This window comes from Thermobia domestica, chromosome 8 (assembly GCF_964235325.1).
Source record: "Thermobia domestica chromosome 8, izTheDome1.hap1.1, whole genome shotgun sequence".
Lineage (NCBI taxonomy): Eukaryota > Metazoa > Arthropoda > Insecta > Zygentoma > Lepismatidae > Thermobia > Thermobia domestica.
In genome coordinates this window covers 56,910,143-56,930,317 of record NC_137461.1, presented here as the reverse complement: position 1 = coordinate 56,930,317, position 20,175 = coordinate 56,910,143, and the positions used below count along the sequence as shown (strand labels likewise).

The following is a 20,175-nucleotide window of genomic DNA, read 5'->3' as shown; positions in this document are numbered from 1 at the left end:
ATTGTTTTTATGAATATACAATATTTGGCATAATTTGCATGCAATTTGTCTTAAAATCCTCATATAAATACCTTCTGCATCTGAATGCCCCCCCAAATTTACAGAGAAATCGGCGCCCTTGGTCTCCGACCTACATTTGAAAATAATGTTTTTTAATTTTTTAAAAAATCAGTGTTTAAAGTTATTAAAATATCCGTATGATAACAGTTTATTATTTTGTTTCACGTTATAATTTCACATTTTAACATTTTGAAGTTTGTTTCTTAGTTTACCACAAGCATAATCTTTCTTGGTAACAAGATTTTTGGTTATATTATTTAATTATTAATAATGTTCCAATTAATTGTGTTAATGAAATTATGTTAGGATTAATGAGAAAAAATATTTTAAAAATGTAAAAATACTGGTAAATTACACAGTTTACGAACCCAACTTTTACATCATCTTGTAATCTCGAACCCGAGAGAACCTTATTACCAGAGAGTAACAACAAGATGCCGCTAGTATTGATAGAAACCGTGAATAGTCTGTGCTATGTGTTTCCATTCTATTCCTTGGTTCAATAACAAAAGTATGGGAAGGTGGAGGGAGGCAGCGGAGTTCCGTTAAGAGTGGTGAATGAATTGAACTCCACGTGTTAACTTTTGATATTCTATGCATTTTTCAATGATACTACCAACAAATTTTCCTTTCTAAACAAGTATTGAATAAATCAGACAAAATTGTTTCGTTGATAAACTCCAGAATACATGTGCGTTCTTGTCTGTATATACAATAAAGTTTTGTCAAGTCATAAATCAACAACGAAATTTCTGGCCTGTTTAAGAATGTTCCAGTGCTTGCACACCAATTTTTAGAGAGGCAAGTGGAGAGTGATCAAGTACTCCCAAATAGCCTCTCTAAAAATGATTGTGCAAGTGCTGGAGGTTCTGAAGGATGAATATTTGGATAGTTCACTGCCGGAGGTTCTGAAAGATGATATTTGGATAGTTCACATACCAGTTCCTCAGTAATGTCTTGACCCGACTATGATAGGTCCCATAGTAATGGAGCTATGAACTTCCAAGTTCACTTATTTCACGTTTTCGGCACCCTATAACTTCGAAACTAACCAATTTTGATCACAGGTCTATATGAACCTTTTTCTTATTTTAATGTGAGGTACCTGTACCCAAAATATTGTGACAGATTTATCCTGTATATTAATAATAATGTATATAATCATCTAATCATCATAAAACGTTTGCAAAGTAATTGATTATATATTGTTTTTCTGTGTGTAGGAGCATAAGGTGTTTGTAGTGTATGGGCGTTTTAAGTCTGTGCGGACAGCTCTTAAGCAACGTGGATGGGTTGAGAAGTGTAATTCAAGGAAGATAAAACGAGCGAGAAGTGTTGCCACATTGCAGATTGATTCAGGTAATGTTATTTTAGTTTCATAACTTCAGACTACTTGATTGTTGCCACTTACACATACATACAAATTAATTTCAATGAAATACGACATCTTCATCATCGAAACTATTCTGCTATTACTGGTCAATTGAGAAGTTATTATTTTATTTATTTGTAATTTTTTTTGCTTAAGAATAATTGTTTGATGTAGTTTCTAATTCAATAACTGCTATCTTCTTTCTTTCACTTTCCTTTTTACTTTCTTCGTAATTATATCGCAAGTACGATTCAACATTTTCATATCAAATACCGTAATGTCCTAACCAGTTCCTTTCCTCTTTTTCAACTATCTGCCCTGTGTAATTGCTTATATCTCCTCATTTTTCTGCTCTTATCTTTTTTTCGTTTCATCCAGCTACTATCTCCATTCTTTTCCAAGTTTTACACTTCGATCGCTTTCAGTTGTTTCTCATTCCTCTTCATTTGTTGCCCCACATAATTAATTTATTCAATAACCCAAAACAGTAAATTTAAATGCCCTTGAAAATATCCATGTCTAAAGTTTAAATAAATACAATGGATTAAGGGAAACATAAACTTGGTTAACACAGGTTGAACCCTTCAAGAACGGGTGTTATACTGTGGGCCTGTGATTCGAATACAGCCAAAAATGTCACATAGATTTCAATTTAATTTCATATTTCCTTATACACAATTAACAAATGTCAGAATGGGGTCTAGAAATGGTGTGAAATATTTTGATGGCAAGAGACATGAGAATAGAGTTGCCTTGCAGTATTTCCCTACTGTAAATACAAGGCGCGCGTTGCAAATAATAATAATAATAATAATAATAATAATAATAATAATAATAATAATAATAATAATAATAATAATAATAATACAATAATAATAACTGAAAGCAAAGTTCTAAACATACGTGGAACGCATGTTACTGTGGCATTTAAAAATATATTCTTCACCCTTGTGATTAGTATGCACTTTATAAACTTGATAAGGCTCTTTCATACACCAATTAATATTTAAAGTCCCTTTCATTACTGTATTGCTATTTTTCATCAAGTGTTTGTCTTCATAGGCGCCGACTTTGGGGGGGCAGGACACTTTTTGCCCCTCAATATTTAAAAGTGGGGTCCTCGCCTCCTCCAATATAATCTAGTCGAGAAAGAATTAACAAATAGGAGCAAGAGTTTCTGTTGTAAACTTCGTCGTGCTTTTAATTCAAGATTAGGAACAGTCTTCTTACTCGATAGAAAACGCCGTTTTCAAAACGGTGTTTAATAGAGCACTGAACTTCAACCAACACCCTGGCAGCACTGATATGAACACAGAATCAAGATCAATGCGCAAAACAAAGTCTGCGCTGGAGAGAGGGCTTCATAAAGCTGTTGATAGAAAACGGCTGAATATGATTATGATATTTATTCATTGTATGGGCCCCCTAATATTTTCTTCAAATCGGCGTCTATGTTTGTCTTGCAGACGTTCTGAAGATTCTGCTCGTTCGTGAGCGACACATCATTATCTGAGAGTGTAATGTTAGAGATCTATCAATAGTGAGAATAACCTCTTTGGCATTTCTTAAAAATTTGAATACGGGTACTAGTAAACTAATATAGAACGAATATTTGTCCTGTTCAACCCTCATACAGCATAAGGAAATAGATTGTCAAATACAGAACAGTACTGTATATGATGAACGTCTGACAACAATACACGAGGGTGACATTAGAATATTTTGTTGAAATCGTCATAGTAAATATTTTTATAACACAATACAAATGTATTCTACGAATATTCTAGCTCAAATGCCATGGAATTATTGATGAAACATATGAACAAGAAACGAATGTTGGTTATTATTGGTAACATAGGCTGCACAAATGCACTCAATACATTCATTTTAAAATGTAAACACTGTAGTAGATCATGAAACCTATCCATTTGTACAGAAATAGGGAATACAAATTTACTTATATTCTATCGTACAAAGTACTGCATTTTTGCTCAAAGCTGTTTTTGGCACTGAAATAAAAAATATTATTATTATTATTATTATTATTATTATTATTATTATTATTATTATTATTATTATTATTATTATTATTATTATTATTATTATTATTTCAGATGATTCACCTTACAACTATATTGAATCGCCTGACAGTTCAGATGAAGATTTGACGGAAACTTTGTTGATTTCTCGCCTCCTACGCCACAAGTCACCGGATCTCATATGGACCATGAGACACGAGCCTCTTGAGTGGAGATTACTCACTAAAGACCAACTCATAAGCAGATATCCAAATTCTTATTTTACTACAAAAGTAAGAAACTTCAATCTTTTACTTTATATAAGTAAAATTAAAGTTTTTATTAGTTTTTAATTATAACGCCTTAGGAAACAACAATATACTTTAAGTAAGAGATTTCGACGTTAAAATGCTACAAGTTGCAATTTTCTCGTATAACCATCGATAGAAGAAAATATCATATTTTATGTGTAATGTTATGAAAAATATGCTATTTCTGTCAATGACAGTCCCTTAGCCACGTTCAAAGAGCTTAAACAGTCATTACTTGTTTACAATGTTTTATTTGCATCAACAGCTGTTAGATTTCGATACATAGGTCTGCATAAAAGCTTAAAAAAGGCAAACAGGATTTCTCTACGTACAAGGACGCCCATCAGGGGGGCAAGGTGGGGCGCTGGTCCCCCCTAAGAGAAAATCGTACTTGGGAATATCGAAAGCCCAATAGAATTTTTACATTAGTTATAGCAAAATTTGAAACTATATTTAAAACCTCGCTTATAATTGCCCCCCCTTGGAAACCACAACATGGGCGCCCTTGTCTACGTGTGCTACAATGTCAGAAGTCAGTGTTTAGTGCTTCCCAGAGATGTGGATATTCTTAGAGTTATATATTTTTAACATGGCTATTCACAAGTAGAACTTATGTTCACTCGTTTATTGCTATTTCAACTTCCACAACATAGACTAACATAGTAGAAAAAGGACTAACATAACAGAAATCTTTTAAGTTTAAAAATAGTATAGATATGTATAAAAATAATAAACATGACTTTAACAGGTAAAACATATGTTTTTATTATTGTGTTCAGAATTCGCTTCATCATCTAACATATACGTACACACATGTGTAAAATTAAAGAGAGAGTGTGTACGTTTTTATCTGTACTTTTTTTCTGAAAGGGTATACTAAGAATAAACACAAAAAGGGACAATCGAATGTCAATGCGGAGTAGGCCGAGATAAAATAATTGAATAATACGAGGATCACTACGAAAGTTTTGAGATACGCATTGTTGTGGCACAGTATTTGAATTCCAACAATTGTGTTCGGTAGTGGTATCCAGAACGAAGAAACGAAGCAAGTTTCAACTCGCCTCGCTTATCGGCATGACCGTATCGCCTTCACTTGTTTGTTGATGTGAGCAGTATTTGGCTGTCTAGAATGAAGCTCGAAGGGAAATATTTTCGGTCAATGATCCTTTACGATTTCAAAAGTGGTTTCAACGAGACACAAAGCCTTGACCGTTTGCAGGGGGCATTTGGGGACCTTGCTCCTTCCCGTGCTACAATTTTTCGGTGGTTTGGTGAGTTCAGAAGAGGCCGGACATCGCTTAAAGATGAAGAGAGAGCTGGGCGTCCGGCAAAAGCTGTGTCAGATGAAAACATTGCCGATGTGGAACAAATGATTCGAGAAAATCCTCGAACAACTTTCAAAGACATTGAATCTACAGTGAACATTGGATCGCCAGCAGTAACAAAAATTCCTCATGATCATCTTCGGCTCAGAAAGGTTTCATCTCGTTGGGGGAACTCGTTGGTCAAGAGTTCACCTCACACTTTGACTGAACAGCAGAAGCGCCTGCGTGTGGAATGGTGTGAAGAAATGCTTGCAAGATTTGGTGGAGGCAATTCTCGACGCGTCTCTGACATTGTTACTGGTGATGAGACTTGGATCTATCAATTTGACCCTGAAAATAAACGCCAGTCTACAGTTTGGATCTTTCCAGACGAAAATCCACCCACGAAAGTGAAGCGACCGAGAAGTGTGGGGAAGAAGATGGTCGCAACTTTCTTCTCCAAATCTAGCCATGTTGCAACTGTTTCACTTGAAGAACAAAGGACTGTTATTGCTCAGTGGTACACCACTGTTTGCCTAACAAAAGTGTTCCACAAGCTTCGGGAACGGCGTCCAAGAACTGGATTGCGTGGGATCCTGCTTCATCATGACAACGCGTCCGCACACACGGCCAACATCACAATTCAGTTTTTAGAATCTACGGTGGTCAAACTTATGACTCATCCACCGTATAGCCCTGACCTGGCCCCGTGTGATTTTTTCTGTTCCCCAGGATCAAAGATCGCATGCGTGGGAAGAGATTTTGCCGCCCTGAAGAAGCTGTAGTGGCTTACGAGAATGAACTTTCAACACTTCAAGAAAAAGACTGGCAACACTGTTTCCAAAAGTGGTTTTCGTGGATGCAAAAGTGTGTACAGTGTAATGGTGAATACTTTGAGAAAATGTAAGTGTTAAATTGATTTTAAGTATGTAAGTTATTTCACATCTCAAAACTTTCGTAGTGACCCTCGTATATGGCCAAATGTTTCTTTGCTTGCATGGGAAGTGGTGCACCAGATCAAATTGGAAGGTAGTATGAGAGGTAATAGTATTGCTCCTTGCCAGTGATGCTTCTTATAGATCAAAGACGGCATGTAGGGCTTTGTCTTAAAGCAATTGAATAGAGACAGATCAGATATAGGCACAATTATCATGATCCATGAATATCCCGAAAAATGATGGATTACAATTGTGAAACTAATTCCAACGGCAGGTGGTGTGTCGCTCAGTAACCACAAATCTACAAGATGACCATTATCTAGTCCTAACTGCCAGGAGTCAGATAATCTTTTCCGTCCAGTTGCTGGCTTCAGAGCATGATGCAACCACAGGGTGGACTATCCCTGCATCCACTATGTCTCGGAGGTTTATGAAAGACCTGCCGTTCCAATTTATGTGTCATTAATTCTATCACAAAGAATGTGACATCTGGAGTGGCGTTTCAATATTTTGACTAGACTTAGGCTTGCTGGTCACAAGTTCAATTTACAGGTAACTCAAGCCTCACTCTACAGTGTTCCGACGTGTACTCACCTTGATAGAGCCGAACACAAGATAGCATAGAAAGATAGCATAGATAGCATGAAGTGGCTTCATACTCAATCCCACCAATCTCCATATCAATGAAGCTGGTTTTCTGACCACTCGGAGATACAGTGATAAAATTTTGTAGTAGTATATGCAGCAGCTACAAGTGCTATTGGTTGCGATTTCGTTTTGTCCAGCCATATGGAGGAGTCCTCGATGACGAATTTCTTGCCTGTGAAAATATTGCTCAGATAGAATGACAACTCAGATCTCTTGGTATAAATCTATCCAAATATGTGGGGCAGACTGAAAGTAGAACGGTATCCTCTTCCTAGAGGTCTGCGGAAACTCGAACTGAAACTTGGCGAAAATTGGGATTTGCTGTCCATCTGACTTGTCAATAATCTTATTTTGAATGTAAGTTGACGTGGGTTCTGTATAACAGTTTGGGATTATCACATTCCTTATTAAGTGCAACTTTCACAAGTCATGAAATGAGTGTTCGTCCACACAAACTCATGTTTTGTGTTATAGGAATACTTTATCAATTGGTTCGTTATTTTGCTTATGTGATTTACTGATACCAATGTGTTTATTTTGTTTTGTATTATTTGATGTGCGGCACGTACGACATTTTCAACGAAATATTCTGTTTTCGTTTTGTTTCTTTAATGTAGCACACCAATGTGTATCTTGGCACAGATTGCTTGCGTAAAATAAGCATTATTTATCAATATTTTTTCTTGGGAACTTAGTGTTTCTTTTTAACATTGATGCTATATGAGGCATCTCATATAGCATTGAGGTTCTATGGTTTAACACTGAATCCTATCCACACGAACTCAGGGCGGGAATCGAACCATATTCTCACTAACTATACGGGCGAAAATCATAACCATTTTACAACAAAGGAGTTCTTATCCATTAAGATTTACACTTTTCTTTCCCTTTGAATGTAAGAATGATAATAACTTCAAACATTTTAATATCATCATTTTGTTTACAGGTTGGTCTATGCACATTCCTTCAACAGTTGCATTGGTTTTGTGAAGCAAAAGTTTCCGAGACGTTTTTCCCTCGATGCTTCAATGTGGGACAGGATGACGAACTGACTGCATTTGTAGAAAACTATCGATTAACTGCTTGCATCAGTTTACTTAAATGGCTTTTAGAAGAAGGTGAAAAAGTTATCAAAGAAGATGGGCTGGTAAGACTTTCTTTGTTTCTTTTTTTTTTATTAAGTTTACAAAGTAGTTACATACATAAGTGGATGTATTAAATTTCATGGGAATATCGTGAAACATTCGTTCTAGCATCCACATGCAATATCTCTCAATATATTGTGCAGGTGAGCGTTGTCAGCTTAATTACCTCAGATGACTACTCAAAAATTATTCTAAAATTACCATAAAATTACTCAGAATTGAGGGATGTATTAGCGGATGAAAGTTGACAAATTCTCACACAACTAAGCAATGAGGGTTATGCTATAAATTGTTTAAATAAAGCACTACAATTACAAAATGATGGAATACATTCTAGATGAGGTGGAAGGTAAAAGAGGTGATTGAAAGGAAGTGATTGAAAGGAAGTTAGCTGAGGAAAGGTTAGAGCACTTGTCTTGTCTTATCCTTGCTGTCCTCCGATGTCCTTCGTTGTTCCTAAGATTATAATGATGTCTACAAATTACCAAACAAATGCACTGGCGCGAAAGTGTCCACACTGAAGATGCATTGATGAACGGACTTCCCCGATGAATAAGATGATGGAAACCAAACTCAACAATGGCGATTCGATATTGGCCTAGTCCCTATCTGTGTAGATGGCTTGTGCAGCGCTCAACCTTTATATAAGTCCAGATTGTGGTGGGCTTGGAGGCAACTTTATGCTCTCAAATGGTCGAGAATGAAGATGCATTCAACTTGAGAGATGCTTTCACATTCTAAGTCGAATGGTGAGATCGAGTGGGTTTGTGCAAGGAGGGCGATGATGTTGCGTTCATTTACTTTCGCGAAGGCTCGTGCACGGTGAAATCAATGTGCAATCAAAAGGAATGTCTTATGATGGATTAAAGGAATTTAACCTGTAGTTTTTATTTACTTTTCTCTACAGAATAATGAAATAAATTAATGATTTAACAAATAGTTGTCAGACTTAGTACAATAGAGATTTAAAAAGTTTCTAGAATTGAATCAGTGAGCTGAATGAAGTTTAATAAAAGCTTTTAAATAATTTAAATTTAATAATAATTTAAGCAGCTAATTAAAGCCATTATCCTGGAAGCTATCCAATATTTATTTACAGAAATTAATTAACACAATTTTAATGGCTTTTAGAAAGTGATAACATAAACCTTGTTTATTGCATCTTTAGGAGATTTCCTGAACGGTTTCCGCCACGTATTCTGTGGCTTTTTCAACAGGTTGTCTCTCATGTAAAGATCGAATCACTGGACACTATTTCTTCACTTCTTGAGGACAAAGGACCTTGCTCAGAGCTTATGAAAATCCGGTTTCTGTTAAATTGGCTATTATTGCAGTATGTTGTGTATTTTGGTCCCCTGATCAAAAGCTTCAATGGGCACGAAGCGCTAAAACCCCACGTGTTTTAGGTATTCGCTGCTTATTATCATTACTTAAAGGCATACGCTCCCTCGTAAACTGGAAATAATAATGAGGTCGTCATTTTATCTAAGAAGTATGAACGAGTCTCACTACTGTATATTAAAGTTTTTGGGGTGGCTGATTCCGAATCCGAGGTCAGTTAACCTCAATCACGTCAGGTTGAAGGTCATTTGAAGATCAAATCGAGAGGGAACGTTGCAAAAAATATGAACAAAAAGTATATAAATGTTTTTTGAGTCACGGAATCCGATAATGGCATTTTCTTGACCCACAAGTTCATGTCAAGCTCATTGCAGGGTCATTTCAAGGTCAAACTTGAAAAACGGTCTGCAAAATTTGAAAAAAATCAGAGACGGTTTTAGGATAGCTGAAAAAACTTTATTCAGACCACAAAAGTACTGATACTTTTTGAATTAGATAGAAATTAGTTTGAGCCAGGATTGTTATATTTTAGAATATTTTCCAGATTTAGAAACGCTTCTCAATATCTGCTTTGGATACGCTTTGCAGTGAATGGAAGTAGATGGTGCGATATTAGCGTATTATTGCACTTATAAGTCCGTTGCTAGAACATTAAGTTGTTGTGCGCATGTAGCCAGTGTCTTATGGTTTTTAGGATGGACTTAACATCAACAACAAATCAAACACCTAGTCGAGCTTTACTGGAAAACATACAAGATGCTGGTAATCGTACTGTGAACAACGACGGAAATGAAGGTGAAATACTGGAGGTAAAAGTTCAAGAATAATGAGATGTGACATGCAGAATAAGCCTTTATTTTAGAAGACAACACTGCAAATGACTGACAGGAAAACTAAATGGACGATATTACTGGTAAATTCGATTAACACCGACTTCGGATTCGGAATCAGCCACACTGAGCCCTGATTTTTTTTAAGAATTTTTCCGACGGCTTTTCAAGTTTAACTTTGAAATGACGCTGCAATGACATTGGAATGACCTTGTCGGGTGAAGAAAATGCTATAATCGGATCCAGCGACTCAAAAACATTTAGGTACTTTGTGTTCGGATTATTTCCAACGCTCCCTTTCGGTTTGATCTCCAAATTACCTTGAACCTGAGGTGATGGAGGTTAGCTGACCTCGGATTTGGAATCAGCAACCTCAAAAACCCTAGTATATCCTAGCGAGACTCGTTTACACTTCATACATAAAACGACGACCTCATTATTATTTTCAGTTTACGAGAGAGCGTATTCCTTTAAGTGACGATAATGATCAACGGATATCTCAAAAACGTGGGGTTTTAGGGCTTCGTGCCCATTGAGACTTCTAATCAGAGGACCAAAATACACAACATACTGCAATACCAGCCAATTTACGAAAACTGGATTTCCATAAGCTCTGAGCGGGGTCCTTTACACACACAGTATAGAACCTCTGTATAAACATTTAAAGAAAAATTAGTAATTCTACGTAATTGACAGTATAACAAACTTCTTTTATATTCCAGAAATCAATGTGTTTTCTTGTTACATTAGCAAGCATTTTGTGTGTAGGATTTACTTTTTGTCTGTAAGTGTTGCATCTCATATATTATACGTTATTTATACAGATAGATATATCGATTATTGTGCGTTACTCATCGCAAAACATCGTCTAACCGTTCATTAAAATACAGAAATGAAGTCTGGAGAGATCAACTTCCAACGGATAGTAGGTATTTGCGATTAACCACCATTATACATTATACACTTTTTGGAAGATGTGTATCACAAGGGACGTCTCTGGCGAGGGACGAGGGGAGGGTCCCCCTAATATTTTGAAGTACAAAATATTCAATATTTTATTCTAATTTAATTTATTTACTAACGACAAAATAACATATAAATAATTATTATTATTATATTTATTTGGAATATAATATTCAGGCCTTGAAACAATTATAACAGTGTTCTTGATATACCTCAGGGTGATCGTGAAGATAAGCAGAAAGGTAACATATGGAATCGAAGATAATAAAACAGGTTGGGCTAGGTAGTACCATTTAAATTACTTTCTTTGATGTTCCCCCCAAATTTTACATGCCAGAGACGCCAATGTGTCTCACTGTGAATATATTCAGTAACATAGTTCCTCATGTACAGAACATTTGACATTTTGCGTCTAGAGGGTTTATGGTTTAAAATATGAGATTGTCTTGAAACAACATATGACTAGTGAAGCATTCTTAGGAATGTAGATTATATGTTTATGATTTGAGTTCGTTTTAAATATTGCTTTGGTATTTGAGTTAAGTATTATATCATATTATTTGTATTAAGCTGTATGAGTTCATTGTATACTTCCAAATGGTCTTCACGAAACTGATATTTAAATTAAACTCTTCACCAATATGCAATACTAATAGGAAACAACATCACTTGCATTACTTATTTAGCAAGATAGATTACCGAATAATCTTATACATGCTTTTGTAGTTCATGTTTGAGTGATCTTTTTCATTAGAAAGCACGAGTTTTATAGAGTATTAATTTTTATAAATATTTTTAGCGTTGTAAAGTTACATATACAGGGTAAGTGGAATGTCTCAACTGAAAATTGTCCTTGAGTTTGCAATTAATTTGCAATTGAGTTAGTGTATAGCTTTATATTGGTGGAAGAAATTTTCATAGGACGAAATCATGTATTTCAATTCCTAACCTCTTCATGATCAAGGGACATATTTGTTATATTTCTTTAAACTCTACTAAAATTGTACTAGATCGCGTAAAATGTTTAAATTTTCTTTGGAATACATGTCACCTTTAGCCTTGATAACTCAAAAAGTATTCTTTTCCTTGCCTATAAGTCTTATGGTCCTGAAGACACTATAGTAGTAGAAAACTGTTCATTCTTCCAGTGGAATTTCAAGTTTAATTACAAAAAGTATGTACTTCTGAGATTCTTACCAACTGTCGTTTCATTATAATCAACTAATTATTTTTGTAAAAAAATAAGCAAAAATGAATAGGTTTATTTCCATCCGCCTGGTATATATATACATTAGGCGAATGTATATATCAGGTGGATGAGAATATACCTATCGATTCTTGCTTATTGCTAATTTTAAATGCTTATTTTTTGCATCTATGTATGACTTACTACTGACTACTACTTATAGGTTCCCTGGAAAGCAATTGAGTTTGCACTGAAACGGACAAGTGAATACGTCAGATTTCAAAAACATGAAGACATAGATATGAGGGATCCCACACGAATATGGGAACACCAATGGAATCAGTTTCTCATGTGGTATAACATGGCTGTTCATGAAGGAGCGGGTATATCTGCAAGCAAATATCTCAATATTAAGGTTTGTACTTCCTTATAACACACTGAAATAATAATAATAATAATAATAATAATAATAATAATAACTTGAAATACTACACTTTAACAATATATAAACACAGTCCCCAAGTTCAATTGAAAATTAGTGTTTCGTTTCTGAAACAACTTAGTACAGTGAAGTTTCTTACTTCCCAACAAACCAGAAATGATCTACTCATATTGAAGTTGTCGTTTTAAATGGAGTTTGGTATTTTCACCAGAGATGGGCATTTTTGCTAACCTTTACTCACCCTCACTCTCAATCAATTCCCTCACATTCAGCCTCCGCCACCCTCACTCTCAATCAATTCCGTCACACTCACCCTCCGCCACCCTCACTCTCAATCAACCCCCTCACCCTCAGCCACCCTCAAGATTATTTCACTCCCTCACACTCACCCTCAGCCACCTTCACCCTCAATCAACTCCCTCACACTCACCCTCAGTCGGCTCCCTCACACTCACCCTCAGCCACCCTCGCCCTCATCTACCAAAATGAGGGTGAGGATAGCCCTCTTGAGGGCAAAAATGAGTGAGGGTGTCCATCTCTGATTTTGACCCAGATTGAGAATTTACGCAAGACAATAAACTTTTGTTTGAATCATTTCTTGATAATGTTTCCTTTGAACATAAAACCACATTGAAAATAAGTTACATATAGGAAGTTGTTCCTGTTACGCTTTTACACCATGTGGAGGACAAAGAGGTGATTTTTTGTCGTATATTCTGAATATGAATAAAAAGAACTGTATTATTCAATTTAGAATGCAAAGAGTCTTTTTTTGTTTAAATAACCCCTTCAGACCTGGCCAGGAAGTTAAATATTTCATCATTTAATAGAAAATTCAGAATTTATTTAGTACAATATGTATATTTTTATTTTATTTATTGACAAATGAGTTTTAAAAAAGTGGTGTCCTGTATGAAGCTTACTTTCAAGTTAATTTTAGAAAAAGGTATTTTAGAAAAATAAAATGTTTGATACAATATTTTCTGTTGGGCTGTTATAAGATCAACTTCTTGTAAAGTACCTCTATCTTTTTTCAGTCACAATTAGTATTGTATCATTAGCAAAAAGAAATATATTACTCTTTTCTATAATATATTAAAGGACAAATAATTAAGATATACAAGAAAAAGTATAGGTTCTAGAACTGATCATTGTGGAACATTTTTTTTAATTCATTTTTTCGTTGGACTTCTTTCTGGTCAGATTTTTAATTCGTTCCTCTATATGCAAAATTTATGCGACTTGTTTAAGATCGCATAAGTATAATCAAATCAAAATAATTCTCCTAATACTGTATTTTTCTAGTTTGCTAAAGAGTGCACCATTGTATACAGAAGCAAAAGCTTCCATAAGACCACAATATATATACCTGTAAGGTTGGCGTTTTGATCAATATGTCCATACGTCGCAGTAATTGCTGATTTACCTTTTTAAAAAAGCCATGTTGCGATTTAGAAATTATATCTTCTATGTTTACGAAACTTAATATCCGTTTAGACCTGGCATAAATTAATAACATTTCTCAATCTCTTTTTTGTATATAAATTATGTTTTTTCAGGATGCTCTACAGAATATTAGAAGCACAATTGAAAGAGTGAAACCCTTTTGGCCTCAGTTCAATGTAGACGGCGTGCTAAACATCTGGATAATGAAACCAGGAGCAAGGTCACGAGGTCGCGGAATAAGCCTGGTATCAAACATTGATAATGTACTCTGTAAACTAAATTCATCCATACAGCATTCATCGAAATTTGTTGTGCAGAAATATGTAGGTGAGTACTTTGGTGATATCGAGTACATTTCACGTTGTAAAATGTCAGCCCGTATATTTACTTGAACATTGGATATTATAAATTCAATTCAGATTCACAATTTCAGGTTTTCGATTTATACGAATGAAATATCAGTTTCTTTATAGCAAGATAGCATTACACTCACAATCACAGGAATTCTAAAAACCTTAGTTATTTTCTCAGTTATTACTATTCTAAAATAATAATTAAAAACAGACCTTCAAAATAACTAAAGAATCTTAATATTTGTTTTGTATATCGATGGGTATACGGACAAAGGTGATATGTCCATGCCGTAATTTTTGCAGATGACAACATTCAATGCATCTCACAAATCAGAGGTTCATGCAAAACTTTGTTTTTATTAATGGAATATTTACTGGAGGTTCTTTTGTTTTAGTGTAATGTGCACCAATTGCAAAAATACTTCGGGCATTATCCACATCAGTCAAAACCTGAGTTTCGAAGAAAAATGGACATATCACCTTTGCGCAGATACCCATCGAATGTCCTCGACTCTCTGCTTAATACTAGGGTTACTTATCCGCCCCGTGATCAATGACGCCCTAAATTCTCCTCCTGACATCGTTTCTTAAAAAATGAGTCTCATTTTCAAACATTCAGTGATGTTTGTCCCCATTTTCTTGTTAAACCGGGGATTTTCTTGTATAAATTATACAGATTTAATACACAGCTATAACATGTATTAATAGCACTAAACTGATCAAAGCACTAAATATACTAATAACATTTGTGTAACAGTTTCGGCAACGCACCATCGCCTTCATCAGATGTTATAAAGGTGAGGTTACACCCGAAACTTGCCTAAAAGATGTTAATATATTTAATGCTTTAGTCAGTTTTGTTTACTAACATATATTGCATAATTCCGTAGCTATAATGAATAATATACACATCTTTACTTGATAACTGGTTTTAAATGTTTTCACATTATTTTTTAAATTCCTCGGTAAAATGCCAATGACGCAGTTTGCGTTGTGATCCCAGTATGAGGTTATCTCTACTTAAAACAAACACTATTGTGTGATTAAATAGACAATGGTTGATAGAGTGAATATTTTTGTCAGTTTTAGATTCTGAAAAAAAAAAACATAATAACGAACCATTTCAAGACGAAATTTCTCACTTTCTTAATTGCAGTAAATCTGTATAATTGCACTCGAAAATGTTGACAAATTGTGAATATCCACTTTTGAATAGAATAAAGGCAACAATATTTTTTGCAATCTACAATTGAAATAGAATATCAATCAAAAGAAGTTAGTTAAGCTATTATATGACAGTTCGGCAATATTGACACGCAAAATCAAAGAAAAGGCGCGTAGAGCAGAGCTGAGGATGGAGTCAAATCCTAACGGGTTTTCTAATTTTATGATACTTTACTCTTTCTATATAGTTTTCATTTATATAAAGCAACACGCAAAGACGTGTTGTGTGTATTTGTGACCAGAATTACGTTTATTTGGGACGTTGGGACCTTAACGTTATGTGAGCTCAATTGAAGAACTGCTTTGCAAGACAGCAAACTTCATATTTTGAACCTTAGGATTGTAGATACTATTCATTATCAAAAGTCATTGGTCGAAAAATTTAGGACTTGAAACCTAATATTGAACTATTAATTATTGATTCATATGCAACAATAACAATTTCACATTTGGAAGTTTAGAATGGGAACAATACTATACGGTCATTGATGAAAAATATTTTTTGGTGCTATCTGATTGGCTGATCATTTTCAAATCTTTGTTCATTTTTTTCAAAATTTTGTTTGAATTCTTAGTTTAAAAAAATATTCAGTTTGATTTTTCAAAATTTTAGATTGTAAGATTTTGAACCCTAGTATCCTAGTTACGACTCATAATCTAATATAATTAGTGGAAAGTTTTTCATAGTGCAATCCGATTATCTAATTATTTTGAAATCTTCATTTAATATTTTTGGAAAATATTTGAACATTTTTTAAAATTTTCTTTTAATTTGGAAATTTTTTGACCACTATTGTAAAATTATATTTTAAAATTTTAAAATGTTTTGAAGACTTTTGTCTAAACATTTTTGATCACTGTTGTAAAATTTTAGTTTTAAAAATTGTTCCACCTTGAGATTGTGGTTATGACTCATAGTGTAAGGTCATTGGTGGTAGAAATTAGAACTTGATAAGTAGTTGTTAAAACCTTTTGATATGTAACAATTTCACACTTTAAACTTCAGTCACAACTGGTAGTCCAAAGTCACTAATGAAAAGCTACCATTGATGCAGTTTGATAGGGCGAACATTTTCAAAAGTGTTTGAATTTTTGTGTTTAACGGTTTTTAATCATTGTTTAAATTTTTTTTGTTTGAACATCATTGAAAGGTTTTCTTCAAAATATTTTGAACATCGATTTTAAATAGTGTTTCAACATCTCTAAAATTTTTCAAGTTTGAAAACTTGTTGCACTCATTGAAAATTTTCTAAAATTATTTGATAGAATGTTTTAGCTTGCCTATTGTTTTCACTTATTAAAAAGTTTTATTTAGAAATTTTAGTTTGATTTTTCACTATCTCAAATTTTGTAGCTCACTAAAAATATATAAGCAGAAGAAAATAATCATTTCTAAAGAATGGGAACAGTTTAGAACAAAACGATGTGGTAACACTACATAAAAATTACATCTTTATTATGCAATGATACATATAAAAACAAGTTTATGCAACGTCAGTAGAATTGAATGACATCCGTTTATAATTGTTTTTGATCATCTTTGAGTTGTACTTGAAATGAAAAACATATTGACTAAAATTATAATTGTGTTTTTACTTCTTACGATCACATACGCTGATTGGTTATAAATACAGTGAATCACATACATCGACATCAAATAAAGGATGTGAATATTGTTTGTACAGTTTATTTTGCAGTTCTTGCTTACAGTGCTTTATAGTATAATTTTAATTCCAATTGAAGTTCCCAAGTCTATGGCAATATCTATAGGTAGAAAATCAATTTCTGTATTGTTAAAAATAAACTTTCTCTTAACACAAGTATGTATAAAGGTTTTTCTTGAGGCGTGGCTAATATTACCCTGGATGAATTTGAACCAGTGAACATAGTTCCATAAATCTCCCATCCTTCGTTGATCATTTGCCACAAACCGCATGAAAATCGAACTTTAGTTAGAAATTCTAGACCCAAATGACATCCATGAGTTTTAAAATATTAGTCTGTATAATTATCTCACATAAATAGATCCACTAAGCCAGGGATGCAAATGAGCAACAACATTTTACTAGCCCTAGGAAAAAAAGCTACTAGCCGATATCCCACAATATAAATCATTTACTTACCTTCGATACTTACCTTCGACTTCCCCCACCAATGAAGCACTCACCCCGAGCGAGTGGGCGAGTGGTTATTTGCATCCCTGCACTAAGAATTATTTTCAACATTAAGATGTGATGGCATTTCATGGGATTGTGTACTAAATCAGAATTGATGACATCTTCCAACTAATCCTTTGTAGAATAAGTATACAAATTTGCTGTTTAACAAGCTTAATAGTTCTTCTTGTTTTGTGGTTTCTATGGGTAAATATCATGCAAGTAAAATAATGGTTTTATCATAATGAAGAATCACCAATAATCTTAACCGTAACTTCGTAGGAGTAATTTGGCTAAGTAAGATTTTGTAAGGTATATTCTGTTGTAAAGTAGTTATCTTGGTGAATGATTTTAACATATCACTGTGTTCAGAAACTGTAAGCAAGTAACCATGATGACGTTATAACGAATACTATTTCGAATGATACTTGTATACGAGACCAATATTGTACATGTCATACACGACTGTGGTACAATTCTGCTGGCTTTCTTCTGACAAGATATTTTAACTATTCACACTCCCCAATTAATTTTAATATAACATTGCTTAAAGTACTTTCTTTGTTATTTTTCAGAGCGCCCTCTGCTAATATGTAACACAAAGTTTGACATCAGACAATGGTTTCTTGTTACTGATGTGCAACCTCTTACGATTTGGATGTATAAGTAAGTACCATCTTAATAACATTATTTAGCTGCGGAAAATTTAAAGATTCTCATACTGGTAGTTTCAGGATTCGTGAACATAAGGGGTACGATAAGACGCGTCACCTATATTTATGTAAAAAAGAAAATCGATTACACATAGGGTTGCTAACTAATAAGTATTTTTGTCAGGCTCAACTGTGAGGATAAGTTGGACAGGATAAATGATTTGATTAGTGTAATAATTGCAATAATAATAAGTTTTGAATGTGCGACATATTGGACTGAATTTATTCAAAAAAAAAAAACGAACATTATCAATTTGGTGTAATAGACATTGGATTATTTTAAATCTAATCAATACTAGTTTGTTTTCAATTTTCGCTTTACTCAATACGACTTAGAATTCATTTACATTATCAGGCAGAAAATAATTTCTTCGTTATGTTAACCTTTTATTTTCCTTGTTTTTCTTAAAGAATGGACTTCCAGATTGATTCTTTCTATCCGCATTTCTAAGGTCACCTTTTATGACATGGATCTACACGAATACCATTTCATCAGCCTGCTGTCGATTCAATGAAGCAGGAATTCAATGATCTATGCTGTTGAAAACAGCGGTGCAAATCTATCTTCAACATTGGGGGGGGGGGGGACAAGTAAGACTTTTTTTTTTGTTAAACGATGCTCAAAATATTTGTGAACTTGAAAAACAATCCTGTGGAGGATGAGGGGAGCAGAATTGTCTTCAACATTGGGATGCGGGCAGATTTGAGGCTTATTCTGAAGACATCAATTTCATCTCACTTCCCTTTGTGGCAATCGGACATAAATCACCACATTTCTCCCCCTCCCCCAAAAAAACACATTTCAAATCGGATTATTGGGGGGACAGTCCCCCCAGTTCCAAGATTGGAGGGGACATGTCCCCCTCATCCCCCCAGATTTGCGTTAGTGCTGTTGAACAAAACCACAGTACACGTCCCCTGAGAAGTACTTCGACGATGACAATGATGTAGAAAGGTACACTCCGTGATACACGATATTCATCACATAGACTTTGCTGAAATTAAAAAGGTAGCATGTTCTACGCTGTATGCTATTTTACAAACGATAACAGTGATATTTTTTATTATTTGAAAGTATTCGTATTCAAAGGTATTTCACATTCTACATTTATTTTGGTTGTGTTCCATCAAGCCAAGTTTTCTTCGAAGTCGTCTGACCGTCCATAGCCTAGATTCTATATTTCGGAGGATGGATGTTAATACACTGAGAGAATAATCGAAGTAATATTGTCAATCAAGTCGAAAGGTAAGGTGCAGATCTTGTGCACTTCCTTACAACATTCTTTTCTCTCTCTCACCCTTCTAACATAACAATCTGTATTCCATGGAAGTATTGAATTTCATTACTTAAAGCAACCCAAAACTTGATCCCAATACATTTCCTTCGAGTATTTATCTTAGAAAATCCTATTTCAAGGTTTAAAATACGATTGTTCTTAATTTGTTTTGAGGATTTATATTTCCGAGTTGATAATCCAAATAACATAGTTTCACACTGTTTTATATATGTTGTAATACCTGTACCAAATGATGTGACTAATATACTATTAATTGCAAAAGCAAAGGAAGTGCAAAAGCAACATTTTTGAATATTTTATCTTCTTTCATCTCCCTAAATGGTTTCAGTCTAAACTTTGCATGTGGTAGTTTTTATGCAAGAAATATGTGCAAGAAGAACAAGTTTACCCCAAAGGATATATTCAGTATAGACTATATAATCCG

The 20,175-nt window shown here is 34.2% G+C and overlaps 1 protein-coding gene across 1 annotated transcript in view; it reads left to right on the top strand.

The window, feature by feature from the left end:
• Positions 1–20,175, top strand: part of LOC145692918 (tubulin monoglycylase TTLL3-like) — a 61,238-nt gene that overhangs the window by 23,552 nt on the left and 17,511 nt on the right. Inside the window, exons 3-8 of the mRNA XM_081768473.1 lie at positions 1,284–1,419; positions 3,547–3,743; positions 7,601–7,801; positions 12,343–12,534; positions 14,121–14,334; positions 18,316–18,406. Of these exons, the coding sequence (XP_081624599.1) occupies positions 1,284–1,419; positions 3,547–3,743; positions 7,601–7,801; positions 12,343–12,534; positions 14,121–14,334; positions 18,316–18,406 (1,031 nt within the window). The remainder of the gene's footprint in view (positions 1–1,283; positions 1,420–3,546; positions 3,744–7,600; positions 7,802–12,342; positions 12,535–14,120; positions 14,335–18,315; positions 18,407–20,175) is intronic.